This window comes from Cydia fagiglandana, chromosome 5, assembly GCF_963556715.1.
Source record: "Cydia fagiglandana chromosome 5, ilCydFagi1.1, whole genome shotgun sequence".
In the NCBI taxonomy this organism is placed as follows: Eukaryota; Metazoa; Arthropoda; class Insecta; order Lepidoptera; family Tortricidae; genus Cydia; species Cydia fagiglandana.
In genome coordinates, this window is record NC_085936.1 from 3,704,978 (window position 1) to 3,725,410 (window position 20,433).

At 37.7% G+C, this 20,433-nt stretch overlaps 1 protein-coding gene across 1 annotated transcript in view; it reads right to left on the reverse strand.

Annotated features, from left to right (window-relative positions):
* LOC134664314 (bone morphogenetic protein 1) overlaps positions 1-20,433 on the reverse strand; it is a 123,812-nt gene that overhangs the window by 12,071 nt on the left and 91,308 nt on the right. Inside the window, exons 8-9 of the mRNA XM_063520884.1 lie at positions 17,964-18,194; positions 16,612-16,752 (exon numbers count right to left, since the gene is read on the reverse strand). Coding sequence (XP_063376954.1) covers positions 16,612-16,752; positions 17,964-18,194 — 372 coding nt within the window. The remainder of the gene's footprint in view (positions 1-16,611; positions 16,753-17,963; positions 18,195-20,433) is intronic.

Here is a 20,433-nt window from a genome sequence, read left to right on the forward strand (position 1 = left end):
ACTATGGTCTGTCAGTAAATGCCCTAAACTTTATGTCTTCTTACCTTAGCAACAGAACACAAACAGTTGTTGTAAACAAAACCCGGTCTAGCGGTACTGTAGTCCAATTAGGAGTGCCACAAGGTTCTATTTTGGGTCCATTCCTGTTTTTGGTTTATATAAATGATTTGCCATGTGTAGTAGAAAATCTTTGTGAAATTGTTCTTTTTGCTGATGACACATCATTACTTTTTAAGGTTGATCGTAAATCTACCGATTACAGTGTAATTAACAGCACACTCGTTAATGTACTAAACTGGTTTACTATGAACAATTTGCTTCTTAATGCTAAGAAAACTAAATGCATTCGATTTTCTTTGCCGAATGTTAAACCAGTCGATACTAAGATACTTTTGAATAATGAATGCTTAGATATGGTAGATAAAGCACTGTTTCTTGGTTTAACATTGGACAAAAATCTACAATGGAGTCCTCATATAAGAACACTAGCAAACAAATTAAGTTCGGCCGCTTACGCTGTGAGGAGAATTAGACAATTGACTAATGTTGAGACAGCTCGCCTTGTTTATTATAGTTATTTTCATAGTGTAATGTCATATGGTATTCTGGTTTGGGGCAAAGCAGCTGACATACAGACTAAATTTGTCTTACAAAAGAGAGCCATTCGTTCTATATATAATTTAAGGGTGCGTGAATCATTAAGAGAACTTTTTAAAGAAATTAATATTTTAACTGTAGCTTCCCAATACATATATGATAGTATTATTTATGTTGTTAAGAATCTAGACTCCTTCACTAAGAATTCTGATGTCCATAACTATAATACTAGAAATAAAAATAAGCTTGCTATCAGAAAGTTTCGTGTTCGTAAAGTACAGAAGTCATTCGTTGGGCAATGCATTCATTTTTATAACAAGTTACCTGAGGATGCTTTAAGATTACCCTTTCCAGCTCTTAAGAATTACTTAAAAAAGTCATTGATGTTGAAGGCTTATTACAGAGTCGAGGACTACTTGACAGACAAACATGCATGGTCCAAACCAGAAACTGTAACAACGACAAGTAGCAATTAAAAATATTGTATTATGTGTAGAGTTAAAGGTGACTCAGCTCAGGTAAGAAAGCACATCAAATTGTATGAAAGCATCTCATAACAATCAGTCAGATTCATATAATATGTATTCTCATTTCTTTTATTGATTTTAATTTCTTTTCCTTTTGTAAGATTTGATATGTTTTCTGAAAGAGCTACGTATTTGTGATTTCATGTACATATATGTTTATTTTTTATATCAAATTCTATAAAGTTATGTACTCACTGAGTATAATTGCATGAATTCTATAGTAATTTAAATTGTATTTTTCTTAATTACTCGTAATGCATGTTAATTATAAGATGTAATAATGTTTTGAAAAGATGTGTCCCGCCGAGTTTGTTGCCGGTCCCAGATTGGGATACCCTCCTCCAATTGAGGGGGGATTTAAATCTTCTCGGGGCAGAGGTGTACGGTTGGAGCCGGTAAAGGTTTATTTGACGTTCATAAGCGCATTGTAATATGCCTACTTGAATAAACTGTTTTTTTATCTTTTTTTATCTTATCTTTTTAATAATTCAGTAATTCAGTAATGTCATTCGATGCCGCTAAAATTTTTCGCGTATTACATGTCGTTAAAAAATTTCAATCCATTTTCATCTTTTTAACGGTTGAATTCCATAATTATGCCTAGCCATCAAGGCTCTAACAAAGCAGACTAATTTCTCTAACTCTATGGATGTTCCATAAAAGTCTCTTCGAAATCCTGCGATAAAATGGATGTTAGAGCTGCAAAAGTACATTTGTCTTAATATACCTATAACGAGGACACCCGTGTCACGTCAATCTATAATGAGGACACAGAAGACGGAAGTCGTTAGTGTATCGATATGAAATATCGTTAAAAAGACTATAAAACAATACATTCATTCACCAATAACTAGTTTTGAGTTTTTCATTGGTGTCAACTCTATATTTAACACGCACACAGATATAGTGCATAATTATTTTCCATCGTATTTTCACGGAAACGTGTCTTGCTATTTGAGTCAGTTTCGGTACAAAAAATACCATGACAATAACGAACGTTTCCGAGAAAATACGATGGAAAACAATTATGCGCACTACATCTGTCAAAGGAAGATCTTCAAAGAAATAAGACTTCCACGACATTTATCTTTTAATATTCATTCATTCTTTTAATATTCATTTTAATTGGCTTAAGAAATATTTACCGCGAAGTTGTTTATTTACCCAAAATGTGGCAAAATGGTAATGCCATTTGCAACAGGTCATCCGTACCGAATTTCCTCACGTAATGTTCATTGAGCAATGTGACGTTACTAACAAAAGCTGTGTCGCGCAGATTTATAGCTTTTCCAATTGTGTCCTTTGTGTCGGTCGCCTTTGTAACTTCACAAATAAAATGTACATAGAATTCTGTGAATTTACGAGTAGGTAAATATTCGGACTGATGCTTGGTACAGGTAAAAAACCGCTGAAATGAGTATTGTCTGAATAGAATAAGAATGTATTGGATTATACAGGTGATTTTTAGGGTTCCGTACCCAAAGGGTAAAAACGGGACCCTATTACTAAGACTCCTCTGTCCGTCCGTCTGTCTGTCTGTCACCAGGCTGTATCTCATGAACCGTGATGGCTAGACAGTTGAATTCACAGATTATGTATTTCTGTTGCCGCAATAACAACAAATTATACTAAAAAGTACGGGACCCTCGGTGGACGCGTCCGACTCCGGCACTCTGTACCCTCCCCCTTAAATATATAAATAAATAAATATATAAATACCCTTAATAAATACTCCTAAAATTTGGCCTCGTAATCGTCTAGTAAACAGTTAGGACCCCTCGCAGTGGACCGCGGAAACCTAGATCCTTTAATGAGTAATGCTTATTTTGGACTCTGTTTTATTTTATTATTACCTAGTTCATAAAATAGAGATTTTATTACTGAGAGTATTATTTATTATGTTATTAAAGAAACATTTCAGGAATATTTTATTAAGTTATTGTCGCAGCATATTCAACGTGTTCTAAGGTAAAGTATAAATGGTATTGCTAAAAATATTAGAATGGTATGGTAATGCAGTATATAAAATATTAAGAAAGTTATATATTCTTGATAAAATGAGTTTAAAAATTTTGTTGGTAAAAACCTGCCACACCTATTAAGCCTCCGGGATAACATATAAGTAGCATTCCTGGGGTAAGCCCATTTACACCCTAACTTTTCAAGATTATAATTAACTACCAGCTTCTTGCGAAGATGCTACTCATACGTTCGATGCAGGATTGGGGGCTCTTAGTCCAGTCAACAAGGTTAGTCGGAACACCTACCCTAACTTGTTAGCCAGACGGGCTTTTACCAACACTTCGGAACTTATGCATATCTAGATGACTATGAAGAGAAGTGCCAAATATTCATCAGTCATCAAAATTAATCTTTTTTACATTCAAAAGCTAAGGGATATTAATCCCATTTCCATTCCCCAAACTAAAATATAAGCTGCATTTCTGGTCTCTTAGTAGTATAAACGAAGTACTAAATTTATTATGAAACTGAAAACGAACTATGAATGTCAAAATGAGTATTATTCCACTCAAAGTATCCTCTGGTTTACTCTTGTCTGCCAAAGGTCCCCTAAAACAGCTATTCTTTGATATTCCATCTCAGAATAGACTGCATTTCCTAGCAACTCAATTTGATATTTTAGAATTTGTTTTATAAATACCTTGGAAACCTGATTATGTTACTCAGTACTTCATCTCTACTCCAGACGACCAGAATTTTAATAGATAAAATTAGAATAAGATAGAGAATACCCTTTTACCCAGATAAATTATAAGTTCATTAGCAGTAACAGTTAACTCCGCATAATTTTATAATGAAGAAACCATATTCGAAGGTTTTAAACGAGGAAAAATATCAACCGTTTCAATCTTTGACCCTAAATCTCTAAAGAAACCCTAATTCCCTAGTAATAGTGTGCGATTCTACCCTATTAACCCTATCCTCAGTCCCTACTCTAGTATATATAACCAAAGCACAGTTCGTACTTACCATCGACCCTGGTACTTTGGAATATACGCAAGTGTGTCCCTATTAGATACAAGCTAAGCATTCGGCGAGTGACTCCGAGATTGCAACCTATCAACTCGAGTTATTGCCCCCCTCCATGGCGTTTTGCACAAAGGCAGGGATGCAACATGGATAGGACAGGTCCCTATTGTGTATATAATTGGTATAAATAAATATATTTAAAATACAAAGCTTTCGAATACTGTAGATTTCAAGCAAGCCCAGGTTACCCCGGATGGCGCGCACGTGACGTCCGTGCTATTCATCTACAGTTGGACATCGAAAAGCTAGGGAGGGAGATGTTTTAAGTCTGCTATGTTGATATAAAGCAGACCCCAAGACAACCCTCATCTTGGAACAAAATAGACCTCCTTCCATCCGCTGTTTGTCACCGTTAGGATAGCAGATGAAAGGCTAGACTAAACTGTATGTCTAGGCACTGATTTGGTTTTGAATCATATGAAAAAATAAAATTAGGAGTTTTCAGATTTAGGACAAGTAAACACTTTCCAAACAACTACATTTCTATTGAAAATCTCCTATAGAAAACTATTAGTAAAATGGGCACACTCTAACCAAAGATGCCTAAGCTTCAACAAAACGGAAACATATTTCCGCCATGCCAAAACAAAGACACAATTCCAAGTGCTACTCTATGAGATTTGGGACTTGCGTCTTAATCTCGATAAAGCCCAGCGACTCAGAAAAAATTGGACAGAGTATCCCCACCCCTCACCAATAATCTCCGCGTATTATACAAAAACCAAAGTCAGTTGTCGGTCCGGACGCTAGTAAAATACTAACTCGCGTCCTTCCCCATCAATCCTTTTATACTTTTACCCATGTCGTCACTGAAGACATCCCATTGTTCTCGGACATTCCATCTGTCGTCAGTGAAGACAAAATTGACCTTGGCGAGCGCAACCCATTGACCTCAGACATTCCTTTTGTCGTCAGTGAAGACAAAATTGACCTTGGCGAGTGCAACCCATTGTCCTCAGACATTCCATTTGTCGTCAGTGAAGACAAACCATCGTCCCATATTATACCCACTTACTTTACCGAAACATAAGTCTTACATACTTTACTTAAAGCTTATTTTTGGTTGGATAATTTAATAAAGCCGTTTAATGCCGATTCTTGACATGCTTCGCATGTAGTCCCTATGCCTTATACTTTAAGATTTACTCTTGATTAACCATGATGATTTTAATCTGAGACACCTATGAATCTCTTACGTAACTACTTAAACCTTATATCCTACATGTTAAGGTCCATATTCTAATAATAAAATGCTGATGAGGGTAGTTTTAAATTGTATTTACGCAAGCGAATGCACAAATAAAGCAACCAAAAGTATGTTTGAGTTAACATTTTTCCCTTTATGATTCCAAATATTGCGTTCATATTGAAGTATTTCATGTTTACCTTTATAATAATGTTTTTAAACATATAAAAGTAAATAATGATTTAATTATTGTAATCTTTTATCTACCTCACGCTTTTTGAATTTTACGGTTTAAAACAATACCTAAATGGCTCCTCGCCCATACCTGTCAAAGTCAACGTAAACAACCTCTCTTACTGTCAAATGTTTTCGTAAACAAATCCTTGTCGTTATTTTGTTTTTACTAAGTCAATTAACAATTAATCTAATTGTGGATACATGTGATAAAGATTAGACTATGAAATCAAGTGCTTCGAGTTACCATTTTTAGAAATTTCAATGAAAATCAGGAACGTAAACGCACGACCGGCAAGGAAGCTCCCGGAAGCTTTCCTTCACCGCTAAAATGTAAGTTTTATATTGATAAATAAGCTTAATATTACGTAATAGGCATATGGCCAGTCACAACTCCGCGCCGGCTTTTCAACTTTCTGTTGTCTCCACGTTGGTTTTAACGTAGGGGAGACCGAGCAGAGTTGTGACAGAGGAGAGTTGTGACATCGTCGATTTTTTGGAATCTATTAACTAGAAACTAGGTCGCAATAGCGCGCGTTTGTTACCTAGTTCAAGTTACGAGCTAACAAACGCACACTGTTGCGACCTATTAGTTTCTAGTTAATAGATTCCAAAAAATCGACGATGTCACAACTCTCCTCTGTCACAACTCACCTCGGTCTTCCTTACCTACTGTTTGATTTCAGACTATCCATTACATTACATGGCATGGCATGGCATTACTGGTCTTTATGAACAACAATCCAATGATTTTCCATTCAATCCAATTTTTAACCGACTTCCAAATCTCAAAGAAGGAGGTTATCAATTCGGTTGTATGTTTTTTTTTATTTTTTTTATTTTTTTTTATGTTTGTTACTCCATATCTCCGTCATTACTAGATCGATTTTGAAAATTCTTTTTTTGATTGAATGTATATGCATACAGATTGGTCCCGTTTTTGTCAAAACCCAGTTCTGATGATGGGATCCATGAGGAATCGAGGGAACTCCTCAAATCTTAAAGGCATACATATAGTGATTTTTGGGTTTTTATCAACAAATCAAGCATATACACCCAAAAAAGTGACATTTGATGAAGTGGAACTGCTGATGATGATCAGAACGGAACTCTTTAACGACGCATAGTTCACGGTTGGCGATTTGTCCTCTTCGTTATGTTTGTTAAGCAAGTTAAGTTTTTAAGCCACATTTTTGTCAAGCTTGAGTTCTGATGATGGGATCCATGAGGAATCAAGGGAACTCCTCAAATCTTAAAGGCATGCGTATAGAGATTTTTGTATTTACATCAGAAAATCAAGCATTTTCATTAAAAACTGTTGCATTTGATGAAGTGGAACTGCTGATGATGATCAGAACAGAACTCTTCAACGACGCATAGTTCACGGTTGGCGATTTGTCCTCGACGTTATGTTTGTTAAGCAAGTTAAGTTTTTAAGCCACATTTTTGTCAAGCTCGAGTTCTGATGATGGGATCCATGAGGAATCAAGGGAACTCCTCAAATCTTAAAGGCATGCGTATAGAGATTTTTGTATTTACATCAGAAAATCAAGCATTTTCATTAAAAACTGTCGCATTTGATGAAGTGGAACTGCTGATGATGATCAGAACGGAACTCTTCAACGACGCATAGTTCACGTTTGGCGATTTGTCCTCTTCGTTATGTTTGTTAAGTAAGTTAAGTTTTTAAGCCACATTTTTGTCAAGCTCGAGTTCTGATGATGGGATCCATAAGGAATCGAGGGAACTCCTCAAATATTAAAGGCATACGTATAGATTTTTTTGTATTTTCATCATAAAATCAAGCATTTACATTAAAAACTGTCGCATTTGATGAAGTGGAACTGTTGATGATGACCAAAACAGAACTCTTCAATGACGCATGGTACACGTTTGGTGATTACGAATTTCGATTTTGACTTGGACTGGGACCCGGACTCGGACTCATACCCGGATCCGTTTCGGACCCGGATCCGGTTCGGACCCGGACTCGGATCCGGATTCGGACCCGGACTCGGAACCGGACTCGGACCCGGACTCGGATCCGGACTCGGACCCGGTCTCGGACCCGGACACGGACCCGGACTCGGACCCGGACTCGGACCCGGACTCGGACCCGGACTCGGACCCGGACTCGGACCCGGACTCGGACCCGGACTCGGACCCGGACTCGGACCCGGACCTTGACCCAGAAAACCACTATATATGATACCTTAACTAAATAAACAACTATGATTACCTATCATAAAATTAATGTAGGTATAAAGTACGATGATGCCAATCTTACTAGCCCCTCCCGCTTAAACCCCCGTACACCGCACGGCATGCGCCATTAAGTGGGTTAGGTTAGGTTTGAACTGCGATCCTCACAGAACCGAACAAGGATTAGGTTAGGTTAGAACTGCGAGCCTTACAGAAACGAAATGCTACTTGAAAAGTGGGTTTGATTAGGTTCGAACTGCGATCCGCACAGAACCGAACTGCTATCTGAGGAGTGGGTTAGGTTAGGCTAGAACTACGACCCTCATGGCTCCTCTTCACGATGGGCCAACGCCGGCCACTCCAAGGGACGCATTTATGCGTTAGAGGGAGCAAGTGATATTGCTATCTCATTCTACCGCATGGCTGCGTCCCTTGGAGTGGGCGGCGTTGGCCCATCCTGTAGAGGAGCCATTATACAGAAGCGAAATGCTAGTAGAAAAGTGGGTGGTTTTACCTCCTTTTCTACATAGTGTACCATCTATACTTGGTCAAGCAGATCTTGTCTGTAGAAAAAGGCGGCAAATTTGAAAATTGTAGGCGCGAAGGGATATCATCTCATAGAAAATTTGAATTTCGCGCCCTTTTTGTACTGACAAGATTTGCTTAACCGTCTATACAATAATCTTTCATCGGCCCCCATGGAAGTCGGTTTTTTTTCTTAAAAAATATTACTATTGGAAAATTTCATCTAATGTTCAACAGAACAACACATTTATTCATTACGTATTCATATCCACTAAAAGTAGTAACAATAACAATCCAATTAGAGCAATTAGAGTGAGATTACGAGGGCAGTTGGGTTATGAATAGGGTGAGGAGGGATGGTAGGGGGGGGGGGGTGAGATGGTATTTTAGACCTGAGTTATCACATTGTTACGTAAACACTTTCCCATATCTCACTCAATAACCGCGACTACGGGGTGAGCTGGAATTTCCTACTATTTTACAAGCTTATATTTACTTTCACCTGACCGTTGTCTGTCGGTGTGTAATCAAATCTTGCGAGTTAAATTTGATCCACTTCCCGGTTTCCGATTGAGCTGAAATTTTGCATGGATGTATAAATCGGATGACAATGCAATATTATGGTACCATCGAGCTGATCTAATGATGGAGACAGGAGGTGGCCATAGGAACTCTGTGATGAAACGACGCAACCTAATTGTGTTAGGGGTTTTTAGAATAGTCTCGATGAGTATTAGTTGTCTGTCGTAAGAAAAGTACAGTCGGCGATAAAAGCTTGTACCAAAAATGAAATTTTTGCCAAAAACTTATTGTGTTTATCGTTGAATCTATGAAATGAAACGACAGATTATAATTGAAAACCTAAAGTTCATACAACCGGAACACTTTTCAAGTACCTATATAAATCAACGTGCCACATATTAAAACAAACTTTTATTGTGGTTTGAACTTCGAGTTTGTCCCAACTCACCCCATTTTACGGTAGCTGTTTAATGTCGACGAGTTTAATAGCGAATCACTCGGCTATAATAATTGCCAATAACAACTTCCTTCTAAAGGATTTCAGTAACTTTATAATTTTATGGCAATTAAAATATAAACAGTTATTAACTCGAAGAACCTTTTGATCTTTTGAAGAAAAACGTTTTTAAAATCGTTTTGAAGTCTTGCAAAAACACGAGATGTAACGAAAAGTATTATGATGTGATTACATTACATAATAATAATTATGTAACTATTACACAATAAATACTTTCAATGAAAACTATAGCGAACATGATCGGTCCAGTCGCTTTTGAGTAATTGCAAAGATACCCCTAAAGGCCTACTTTGACAGAATGGTAACTACGAAACCCTACACTGAGCATGGCCCGACATGCTCTTGGCCGATTATTATATTGAATTCGCGTACAAATGTCGTTAGGTATAGAAAAAATAAATAAAAAATAAATGTTTTCGCGTCATATATTTTCTAAGCCGTGAGTTTTTGGAGGGTTGCCAAATTGCAAATTGTGGACGAGTCGAATGCGGTAGGTATTTAGTTACCCTCACAAGTAACTAGCAATTAGTTGGTGATTGATCGGTAGTTGGAAATTGCCTTTTAGAATATTTACCTACCTACTCAATCATTAGGTAACGTTAAAGTAGTTAATTTTTAGGGTTCCGTACCTCAAAAGGAAAAAACGGAACCCTTATAGGATCACTCGTGCGTCTGTCTGTCCGTCCGTCTGTCACAGCCAATTTGCTCCGAAACTACTGGACCAATTTAGTTGAAATTTGGTACACATATGTAAGTCCGTGACCCAAAGACGGATATGTAACGTCAACAAATGAATTTTAAACATAGGGGCTACTTTTGGGGGGTAAACCATAAAATTAAAAATCAAAGTTTTGTAAACTATGTCGTGTTACATATCAAACGAAAGAGTTCATTGTGAGAATCTCAAATAAATTTTTTTTATAAATTTACGATAAAAATTCTAGAAGTTATTCAAGAAAATAGACAAAAAATGACCATTCCCCCCCCTCTATCTCCGAAACTACTAAGTCTAAAACTCTGAAAAAAATACACAAAATAGTCCTTTTCCTAAAGATGACAGGAAAACCTATTAGAAATCTAGAGTCAAGCGTGAGTCGGATTTAAGAACAAAAATGCGGTTTAGGTTTTTTAGGGACACAGCCGCAATGGTTTAAGTGAAACGTGATGTATTAGAGTTCTAGACAGCTATTGCGAAGGCCCTAGGCCTATATCCGCATAAGGCCGAAGACCCGAAGCGTCCCGAAGAGACGTGCCTTTAGCTTCAAGCGTGAGTCGGACTTAAGATAAAAAATGCGACTAAGCTGTATCTGGCACACAGCCGCAATGTTACGTGTAGTACTGATTGATTAGGTTACTAGGTATTGTCACGTGTTTTAAAAAGCACTATACATGGTGGCCAAAAAATAAACTAAGTGTATTTCCGTTGCCGACGTGCAACCCCGAAATCGCAAAGAAAAATTTGGCTGTTTCATACGTTTTGACTGGTCCGTTTTCTATGGGAGGATACATTTCTTTTCGCGATTACGGGTCCCATAGTAAATGTTGCTCAGTAGGTAGGTATAATCCCAATACCTCCCTGGTTACGGGAATGTACTTATTTTTTGGCCACCCTGTGTAGGTATTATCTCTCTTCGGCCTTCGCTTTTAAAACACTTGCAACACTTGCAGAAGTTGTAGGAAGCGCGACCCATTGGACGCTCCGAGTTTCAGCCCTACGCGGAGCTCGGTCTTCAGTCTTCGCATTTAGACACTTGTACTATTGTTCGGCATTTAATTTCCTATCTAGAAGCTACTTTGCATATTTGCAGAGATATAAGCCACCACGCCAGAAAACTTCATGTTACATGTGTTGAAAACTAGATTGACTCATTCGGGTTTTTCAAGGCGTTTCACTCACGTCACGTTACACGTACAAAAATTTTTTTTGAAAATTGTGTGATGTACGGAACCCTTGAAACGCGAGTCCGACTCGCACTTGACCAGTTTTTTACAAGGATGCAAAGTTGTTTAATCCCACGTGCTAATATTGATCCCCGAGCAAGCGAAAGATTTTAAAAGTGGAATCTTGAGCGTTGTGAGAGTTTCAAAGTTGTGAGAGAAACATTATAAACGTTGCTACCGAAAGAAACACATATTTAGGAAAAGTAAACTGAACGCTGACGAGTAAACACACTCACGCTAGACCGGGCCGGTGCCGGGCCGGAGCTTCCATCACCGATTAGTCGTCATAGAAAATGACATGTCGGACTCCTCGGCTCGGGCTCGGCCCGGTCCAGCGTGAGTCATCCTAAAATAAGATGTTCATTGAAGAGACCACGAAATCGAGCAGCATAACTTCTGTGTGACTTCAAGTTTGGTGTAACTTCAACTCACGCTGGCACCAGGGTCTGCGTTTGTGGCGACTCCTCTAGCTGTCACTGCCAACGTCGTGCCATAATAATCGAACAGATGGCGTTAGGGAGCTAGAACGCACAAACTACTAAGAAGGTCTAGAACGCGATTAGTATGTGAGACTTACATCGCGCTTACGGAGTTATAATGTCAGTTACTATATATATAACTACCGACCAACTCTCAATGGACTTCGGTCCCCAGGCATAACACCCGCCTGGAGAGAGTACTCTCTATTGCTTCTCTACCTTCTACAGTGGAATTTGTAAATTGATGTAAATAATATTGTAAATGTATTTGTATATACTCTCCGCGTCTTCTCTTGTACATAACATAGTTTCTCCTCTCTCATACTCATACTCATACTCATAATCTTTATTGCATATCACATTGTATCTTAACCTATTACATAGAATTGTGTACAACATGACACCCTGTAGGGCACAGCAAACAGTTTATTCAAGAGGAGATCGAGTTTTTTGGACAATTAGATTAAGTATATTAGTGTGTTTGATTACTCTACCATCCACACGTTAAAAAGTGAATTTGCTTAGAGCATTCTTTTCTTAGCCACAACGTTTAACCTCCCATAACCTGCCATTCGCAGAAAAAACCTTAGTACTAATATTACACATCGTACTCCCAATATTATAGCCAGCAATAACTTTCCACTCGGGCGGGCCGAGGCAATACCAGAACCGTTCCAAGCAAATATACCAGTATAACTTGACCTCCGTAATCCCATAACGAGTCTTCTTTGCCCTGTAAAGTTTAAAGGAGCAGGGATCGGTGCGGGCTCTAAGTAATCTGGTTGGTTAAGCTCGTAAATTTTGCCTGGTCACTACAGTTTAGGTTACGTTTGTAGTGGCACGGAGTTTAGAGCTATTAATTTTAAGGCTTAAAATAGAAAGTTTAGTGGAGACGGTGACCGCGGGTCAATGGATGCTTGTCATTCTTGTCAATCGGATTGATGGTAAGGATTTGTGGATTATGCTAGTCATAATGATTTATTTGTATTGTGTAGCTAATCACAATCAGTCAGAGAATCTTAATATAACTCCTCTTTTTCCTCGCGTTATCCCGGCAATTTGCCACGGCTCACATAGGAGCCTGGGGTCCGCTTGACAAATAATCCCATGATTTGACGTAGGCACTAGTTGTTACGAAAGCGACTGCCATCTGACCTTCCAACCCAGAGGGGAAACTAGGCCTTATTGGGATTAGTCCGGTTTCCTCACGATGTTCCATAGATACGAAATAAATTGTGTTTTAAAAGCCAATTATAAATAAAAACTAAGAAGTACATAACAGAAAAAAATGCTATTAAAAATTACTTCAATCCGAATGTTTGGGGCACGTGACTATTGACTCTTCAATACTCATGAATAAGTGATATATAAATAGTATAAATACCTATTAATTTTGAATCACCGTACTAAGTTATAGTTGTAGTAGGTAGGTATTACGAAGTGCTAGGCGTAAAAAATTTAATAAACACGCACTTGTAGTATAGGTAGCGGTACGTAAATATATCTAATAAAAGTAACAACAAGATCGTGGTAATAACCATAATAATAACAACAGTAAAATTCCTACCTACTATGCCAAACCACTACTACTATGTTGGTAGAAAAATCTCTACCAAACAGTAGCTTTCCGTATCTTTACTTTCGGCGCGATTCGGGAAATGAATTAGAGATCCAATAGATATGAAATAGTAAAGATATGTGACGTTCCACAGTAAAAGGTACCATTTCCCCGGCTCAATATTATATTGGAGCGGCGTTAATAATAGCGTAAGCACCAGCTGCCATAAGGTACCTTTTGCCGTGGAAAGTCACATATCTTTACTATTTCATATCTAGTGCATCTCTAATTCATTTCCCGAATTGTGCCGATTGTCAAATAATGATCATATCTTCTACGATTAGGAATTAGCTTAGGAGGTGAAGTATCTCTGCTATTTCTAGACAGACAATATTTGCAGTGTAAAATCTGTACGACAGCAATTTCCACAAAAGTGGCAAGATTAGATCGATATCTCACCCAAATCCATCGTCTAACCATTGTCCTCCTACTCAGAACGTGCTCGGGGCCACTCAACATGAAATTGAATTGCTCAAGCCGTCGGCAAACTCTTGAGACCGCTCTTTTATGGATAACGAGTATATAACGGATATTTCATGGTTATTTGTCTGTAATTTAGCTAGATAATCTAGATTGCAACTGTGAATAATGGTTTGAGACTTGCGTTCATCTGAAGATACTCAGACTTCAGACTTATGTATTTTTGAAAAAAAAAAAACATACCTACTGTTTAATAACATCTCGTAACATGAATATCATGAATGTGTGAAGTTATGTTTTAACGAAAATCCACTTTTAAAAGTGATTACGTGTAAAATATATGAAAACTAGCCACAGCTGCAATCGCCTGCGCTCGCGGTGTTCCACTTAAAGAAAAAATCGTCTTGCATCTTACTACCGGCAAGGCATTCAAACGAGAATCACCCTAAGGGTGGAATGGAGCACCGCGAGCGCAGGCGATTGTACCTAGGTTTTACCTTTTATGTAATTTTATTTAATCGATGTATTTATTTCTTCTTTTTCCTAATACAGAAGGTATCTTCTTCTTGATCGGGTCACTCTTGACAGAGCGGTCGTGGTCATCATTGGAAGTCTCCCTTTGTGACACGTTTGACGGCTCGCCTCCACTCCCAGAAGGTATACGTACATACTCATGTAAATATCTAATTAATATTTACTTTTCCGTACTACATGACTTTTCACACAACTGTGTTCTAAGTCAACACATACAATTTGTATTGTGTCACTCACTAAATTGACTTGTAACGAGGGTTGTTAAATCTTTAGAAACTTCGTTGAACTTTTAGAAACTTCATAAAACACAAGTACCTAACACGAGCACATTCCTGCTTTATAACTTAATTGTTTTATAACATAACTTAATTCAACAAGCTACGCTTCTTTTACAAAGTATCTTCGGTGTCTTACACAATTCGGAGAACAATTACATTAAAACAGATGGAAATTGGAAGTGATTTTGTGCTCAGTGATATTTCTAGATTCCTACTGACTTACTCACCTACTTTTCTGTTTAACAGTATCATAGAAACTTACTTAATAAAATTTGTTTTCTTGGAAGGAGCTTTAGAATCGGTGAACTGTACGGTTACCATCAGTTTCTCACTGACATAAACGCCGTCGAGAACGTAATTTACTTTCTATACATCTCGCTCGCACTCGCATATTAGTACAAACGGGATGTATAGAAAGTAAATTACGTTCTCGACGGCGTTTATGTCAGTGACAAACTGATGGTAACCGTACTGGTCTGATATTACTAGGTAATTTACGAAGAAGTCGATTAAAATGTAGCAATTGGCTATGATTTTTATACGATCTCGACCATTGTTTTGGTGATTGGCAAGCAGGATCTCACACACGACTTACACTTGATTTCGTTACACTAATCAGCGTAAGAGATTTTTAGGTCGTATCAAAATAAGATTCAAACTGTAACAGATTGTTAAGTCAGAATCAGGCTCCTAGCAACTTTAAAATGAAGGATGCCTACTTACTTATGAAATTGCTCACGAGGACATGAAATAATCTTAGACTAAATCAGCCTCTACTCTTACTATACATATTTAAATGTCGTGGCTCTGAAGAAAAATGTTCATTAATGGAAGAAAAACCAAACATAACATTGGTATTTATGTAAATATACTTAATTACGGTATTCTGTTTGAACTTGCGGACCATAGGTGTAGTTCTGGACCTATAGTTGGGTGGTTTTACGGTAACTACGAAAACTTTGTAGTTCTTTAAAGTACCAACTATTTGAATCGGTGCGTGCATATTCAGACATAATGCGTTATAAATTCATCAACATAAGACTGTATTTCGGCTTGCAGGTTATCAAACTTGAAACTAAAGAGAAAACTACACCAATGAATCAAAGATTGTCTGCAGCACTGACGTTTTGAGCTGAAGTTTAAAAAGATAAGTTCTGCGGCGAGCCCGCGGGCAGCAGTCCAACTTGCGATCCATCTCTCCGTAATAATAGAGGGTTAACAGACGTACAAGTTAATGGATTGGGTAAATAAAGCATTTCCTGGGGCACTCGTTGGTAAACTTCTAAATCAAGTCTTAAGTTTTGTTGTTCGGTATAAAATATTCTAATTTATACTGTCGTGAGTCATACTAACATTAAGCTAATATTACAGTGTAACTCACGTATTTTTAAGTCATTCGCGCGGAATGTTTTTGGGAAATTGTAATAAAGAGTTTGTTTTTAAATAATCTTAAACAGGTTACTTACTATACTACATTCCAAATAACATTAGATTTTAGAGTATCACAGAATAAGAAATTCTAGAGTCGGACTACACTTTTTTCATGCCAAGTGCTGCCAAGTTGCTGTCTGAAATGGGCTATAACACAAATGTTCAATTTCAGAAAGTAGCAGACATAAAAAGGGGTTTAAATGTATCTGAACATGTATTATATCATACCAAAAACAAGCAAAGCCGAATTCCAACCTTTGTGTATCATATTGCTCAAGTCACTTGTTTTGTTGCAAAATGTGTCCGACCGAAACCGAATGTTCTTACCGAAACTTCCGCCAGATATTTGTATTAGGAGAAACAGATTCACCAGTGATATTAAGTACTACTCGCTCGCCATGTGTAGCTACGATGCGCCACTCGCAGCGTTCCGGTTTGGCCGGTGCGGTCTCCGAGCCCCAACCGGGCGAGCTGAACCATCCAGAGTTGCTCATCAGCGTGCGACCACATTTTGTTGACACAGAGTTGTCAAGTGGTACCGTAACTCACCGGTGATGTTAAGTACTACTCGCTCGCCATGTGTAGCTACGATGCGCCACTCGCAGCGCTCCGGTGTGGCCGGTGCGGTCTCTGAGCCCCAGCCGGGCGAGTTGAACCATCCAGAGTTGCCAAGGAGCGTGCGACCACATTCTGTTGAGAAATTGAATTGATATATTTTAAGGCTTAAATGTCCAAGCTTAAATAGAGTTGGGTGGGACATGTTGTCAAATGGCAGGTGGACCAAAATGTTGACGGATTGGTGGCTGGTTTTGAATGAAAGAAGCGCCTGGTTCGTTGGCTCGTTTGGTGGATGACGTTGAGGAGACATGAGACTCCTATATGTCACATAGATCTTATTTTACTACATGACTGCCAAAAATTGGCTGATAAATTGTAGTAGCAGCTGATCATTATAATAAAGTATAGTTTATTTTTAGGAGGTCTAATTACATATTAAAAATTCTAAACTGTTATTGAAATCGAAGAAGAAGCACATAAGAGTTGTGCCAAGTTGAGAATTTTAAAACCTGAATAGTGCTTCAAATTGGAAACGCCATCACCGGAAAAAAACACTTTATTTATTTTGATTTATAGGCGTTCGTTACGGGGGAAAAAGATTTCGCAACTGCAAAAGCTCGAGGCTTAAAGGATTAAATAAAATAAATGTTATAAAGTTACTGACAGGCTAAAAGCTCTCCAGTGCTTTTTCAAAGTTACCTACTTATGAACGTTTGTGGATTTTTTCGAAGTAGGTATGTACTTATATCCTTTATTAACACCGTTATTTTTGTTTTCCAGTTTGAAGTGCGCAAAGTGCTCCAATCTTCACATTTTAAATATAACAGGGTACCCAGGAGTTATCCGTGATCGTAAGGATTCAGTTTGCAATTAGCTGTACTTTAAATGTAGGCTAATTATATTGAGAAGAGCCAAACAAAAGAAACTTTCTAAAATAATGAATCTGAAATATATAAAATCATTCTACACAATTTAACATTTTATAAAATAGGCTGTAACTAATAATTAATATCTATTCTAAATACTCCTTCCTTCCTTAGCGCTTTCGCGGTTGAATTCTAAAACACCCCGCTTTTGGTTTCCTTATATACGAAGCTTCCTCAAGAGTGCCCTTACTTCCTTACTAGCGGTGTTGTCACATATGTGTCATACTTATGTAGATACTTACTAGCACACTTTTACAGTAGATTCTTATGCGCTATATCAGACACGGATAGTCTGACTCACTGTCCGATCTCAGGCCTCTTCTTCGCATGGACTTCCAGCAGTAGAAATGTGTCCAAATAAAATTGTGTGCCTACTAACGGATTTAAAAATATATATTAGGTTCATGTTCAACTTACTAGCACACTTATACAGCAGATTAGTCTGCGCTATATCAGACACGGACAATCTGACTCGCTGTCCGATCTCCGGCCGTTTCTTTCCATGGACCTCCAGCGGTAGAATAGTGTCCAAGTATGTGCCTTTGCTGAAGGTATTCCTCGCGTAATGCATGATAGAATCGTAGTCGTACGTCTGCCCGAGGGAGTTCACTTCTTCTTCTGTTAGCTTGTTGAAGTTATATTCTTGTCCTGAAAAGAAAAAAGGAATGAGAACAAATTCTTCTGGGCTAATAAGCATGACTTACGCTAAACCGGGCCAGGGCCGGTCCGGAGCTTCCAGCGCTTCCGTTTCTATGTAATAAAGCACCATGCACATGATCACCGATCAGTCGTCATAGAAAATGACATGTTGGACGCCTCGGCCCAGGCAAGTCCCGGTCTAGCGGGAATCATGTTTTATCTTATAGCAAAGCGTTGAAAAGTTGAAAAACCGAATTTAAGTAAAAAAAAAAAATTAAGTCTAACTGCCGTATTCGAACTTCAAGATATTCACAAGAGACGACACGTGCTATAGATCCATTCTAGATACGTTATAGTTTAGATATCAGCTAGTTCTCTTTTGCAGCGCAATTCGGGCAACCAATGTCACTTTTACGTTAGATAGATAGATATCTATTAGATGTGAATTGGATCTCTAAGTCATATCCTGTGGAAATCGTTCAAGAGTATCTCCAGGATCGTGCAAATGTCAAATTTGACAGGTTAGATCTTAAACATATCGTTGTCATGTCTAGGTGATGTCTAAAAGATATCTAATAGATGTCTATTTCAAAATCCGAATCGGGCCCTAAAGACAATTGACAACTACTTTAGCCTAGTGGCCCATAATCTGGAATTTAGCCAATGTTTTACGACTCAGATCTCTAGTAGACCTATCTACTATGTAGTACCTACTAGCAGCAGTGCAGTAAACCAACTACGTAACTATGCAAGTTACACTGTAGGTAAGAAAAGGAAAAGTATCCTCGTATAAAGATGAATGTTAAAATCATATTCGACCCTTTGAGACACACAGCAAAACACCTAAAGTTTAAATGTAAAAGTTTAGAGAGAGTTAATGATCCAAATTAACCGTAGACCATTCTGCAGGCCACAAGGATATTTAAATCGTTGAATGCTAAAATTGTAAACAGAATTAATTCAGAAGCCGATTGGAGCAATTTGCCTACGAACAGAGGGCAAAGAGTTTTGAACTTAGATTTAGACCGAAGCTGTCGCAAGGGCAAAATGAACTGTTAAACATTGAACGTTACCCTTGTGGCCTCACCAAGCATAAAAGCTGTAGCAGCCATTGCAAAATCAGTCTGATTCTGGACTTTATAGCATGAGAATATGGTAGATAATTGCATGCGTTTTCTAAAGGGTTACGGTTAGTACTGTTACTTATGCGTAGAGTGGGGTAGAATACGGGTAGAATGTTGTTCTAATACAATTTGTATCAAAATTTGTTTACAGTTGAACAGAGATTTATACGACGACTTCCAATAAGTGAATATACGTGTCTTAGTCATAGTCATAGTATTTTATTCATAAACAATACAGGATTGTGTTTGAAAATACATTTTACACATACTTACACTTAAAACTAAACAAAAACAAGTAAATCAACACTTGAGACTAAACAATATTGAACACTTCATCTACAGTATAAAAACACCCTCTCAATAAAAACAGTTTTAATTTGTTCTTAAAGATATTACTTTCTGATATTGTTTTAAGTTCTACAGGAAGTTTGTTAAACAATTTAACGGCCTGGTGTCTTATACAGTGTTCCTCTATTTTTGATGATGGACGGAAATTAACTTTTATATTTTTTGTGCGCGACGCTTTACGCAACTCATGTTCCTCATCAGTTTCAAATCTAGAGCTATGTTTTACGAGATCCGTGAGTAATAAGAGCACATAAAGACTAGGCACCGTAAGGATGCCAAGTTTTTCAAAATACTGCCTGCAAGACGTCCTTTGTGGGATGTGAAACATGATTCTAATCGCTCTTTTTTGAGCGATTAGAGCTCTATTGATGATATATTGGAAGTTATAACAACTTACGCTAGCCATTTTGTGGGTTCAACCTCACAGCACAATCAGATTCCAGAATGTAATGACAATTCTTCTTCGGACTAGATAGGTTCATACATTCTAGCTACATACTATAGTTCTCACAGAAAATAAAATTACGCTTATTGTTAAAAATATTCAACGAAATTGTGGGTAAACCGTAAAAATTGTAAATGCATGAACTGTAATAATATTTAACAAGTATTAAATAGATAAACTATTCAACATAGACATACTATTTAATGGCTATTCTATTTTAAACGTATTCACTAGAACTTTGTGACGTTAAATACTATCTAGGTCTATACAATCTATATAGGTCCAAAGCTTAAGTCTAGCTCAAACAGTTAACCGAGTCAAGCGCAACCTA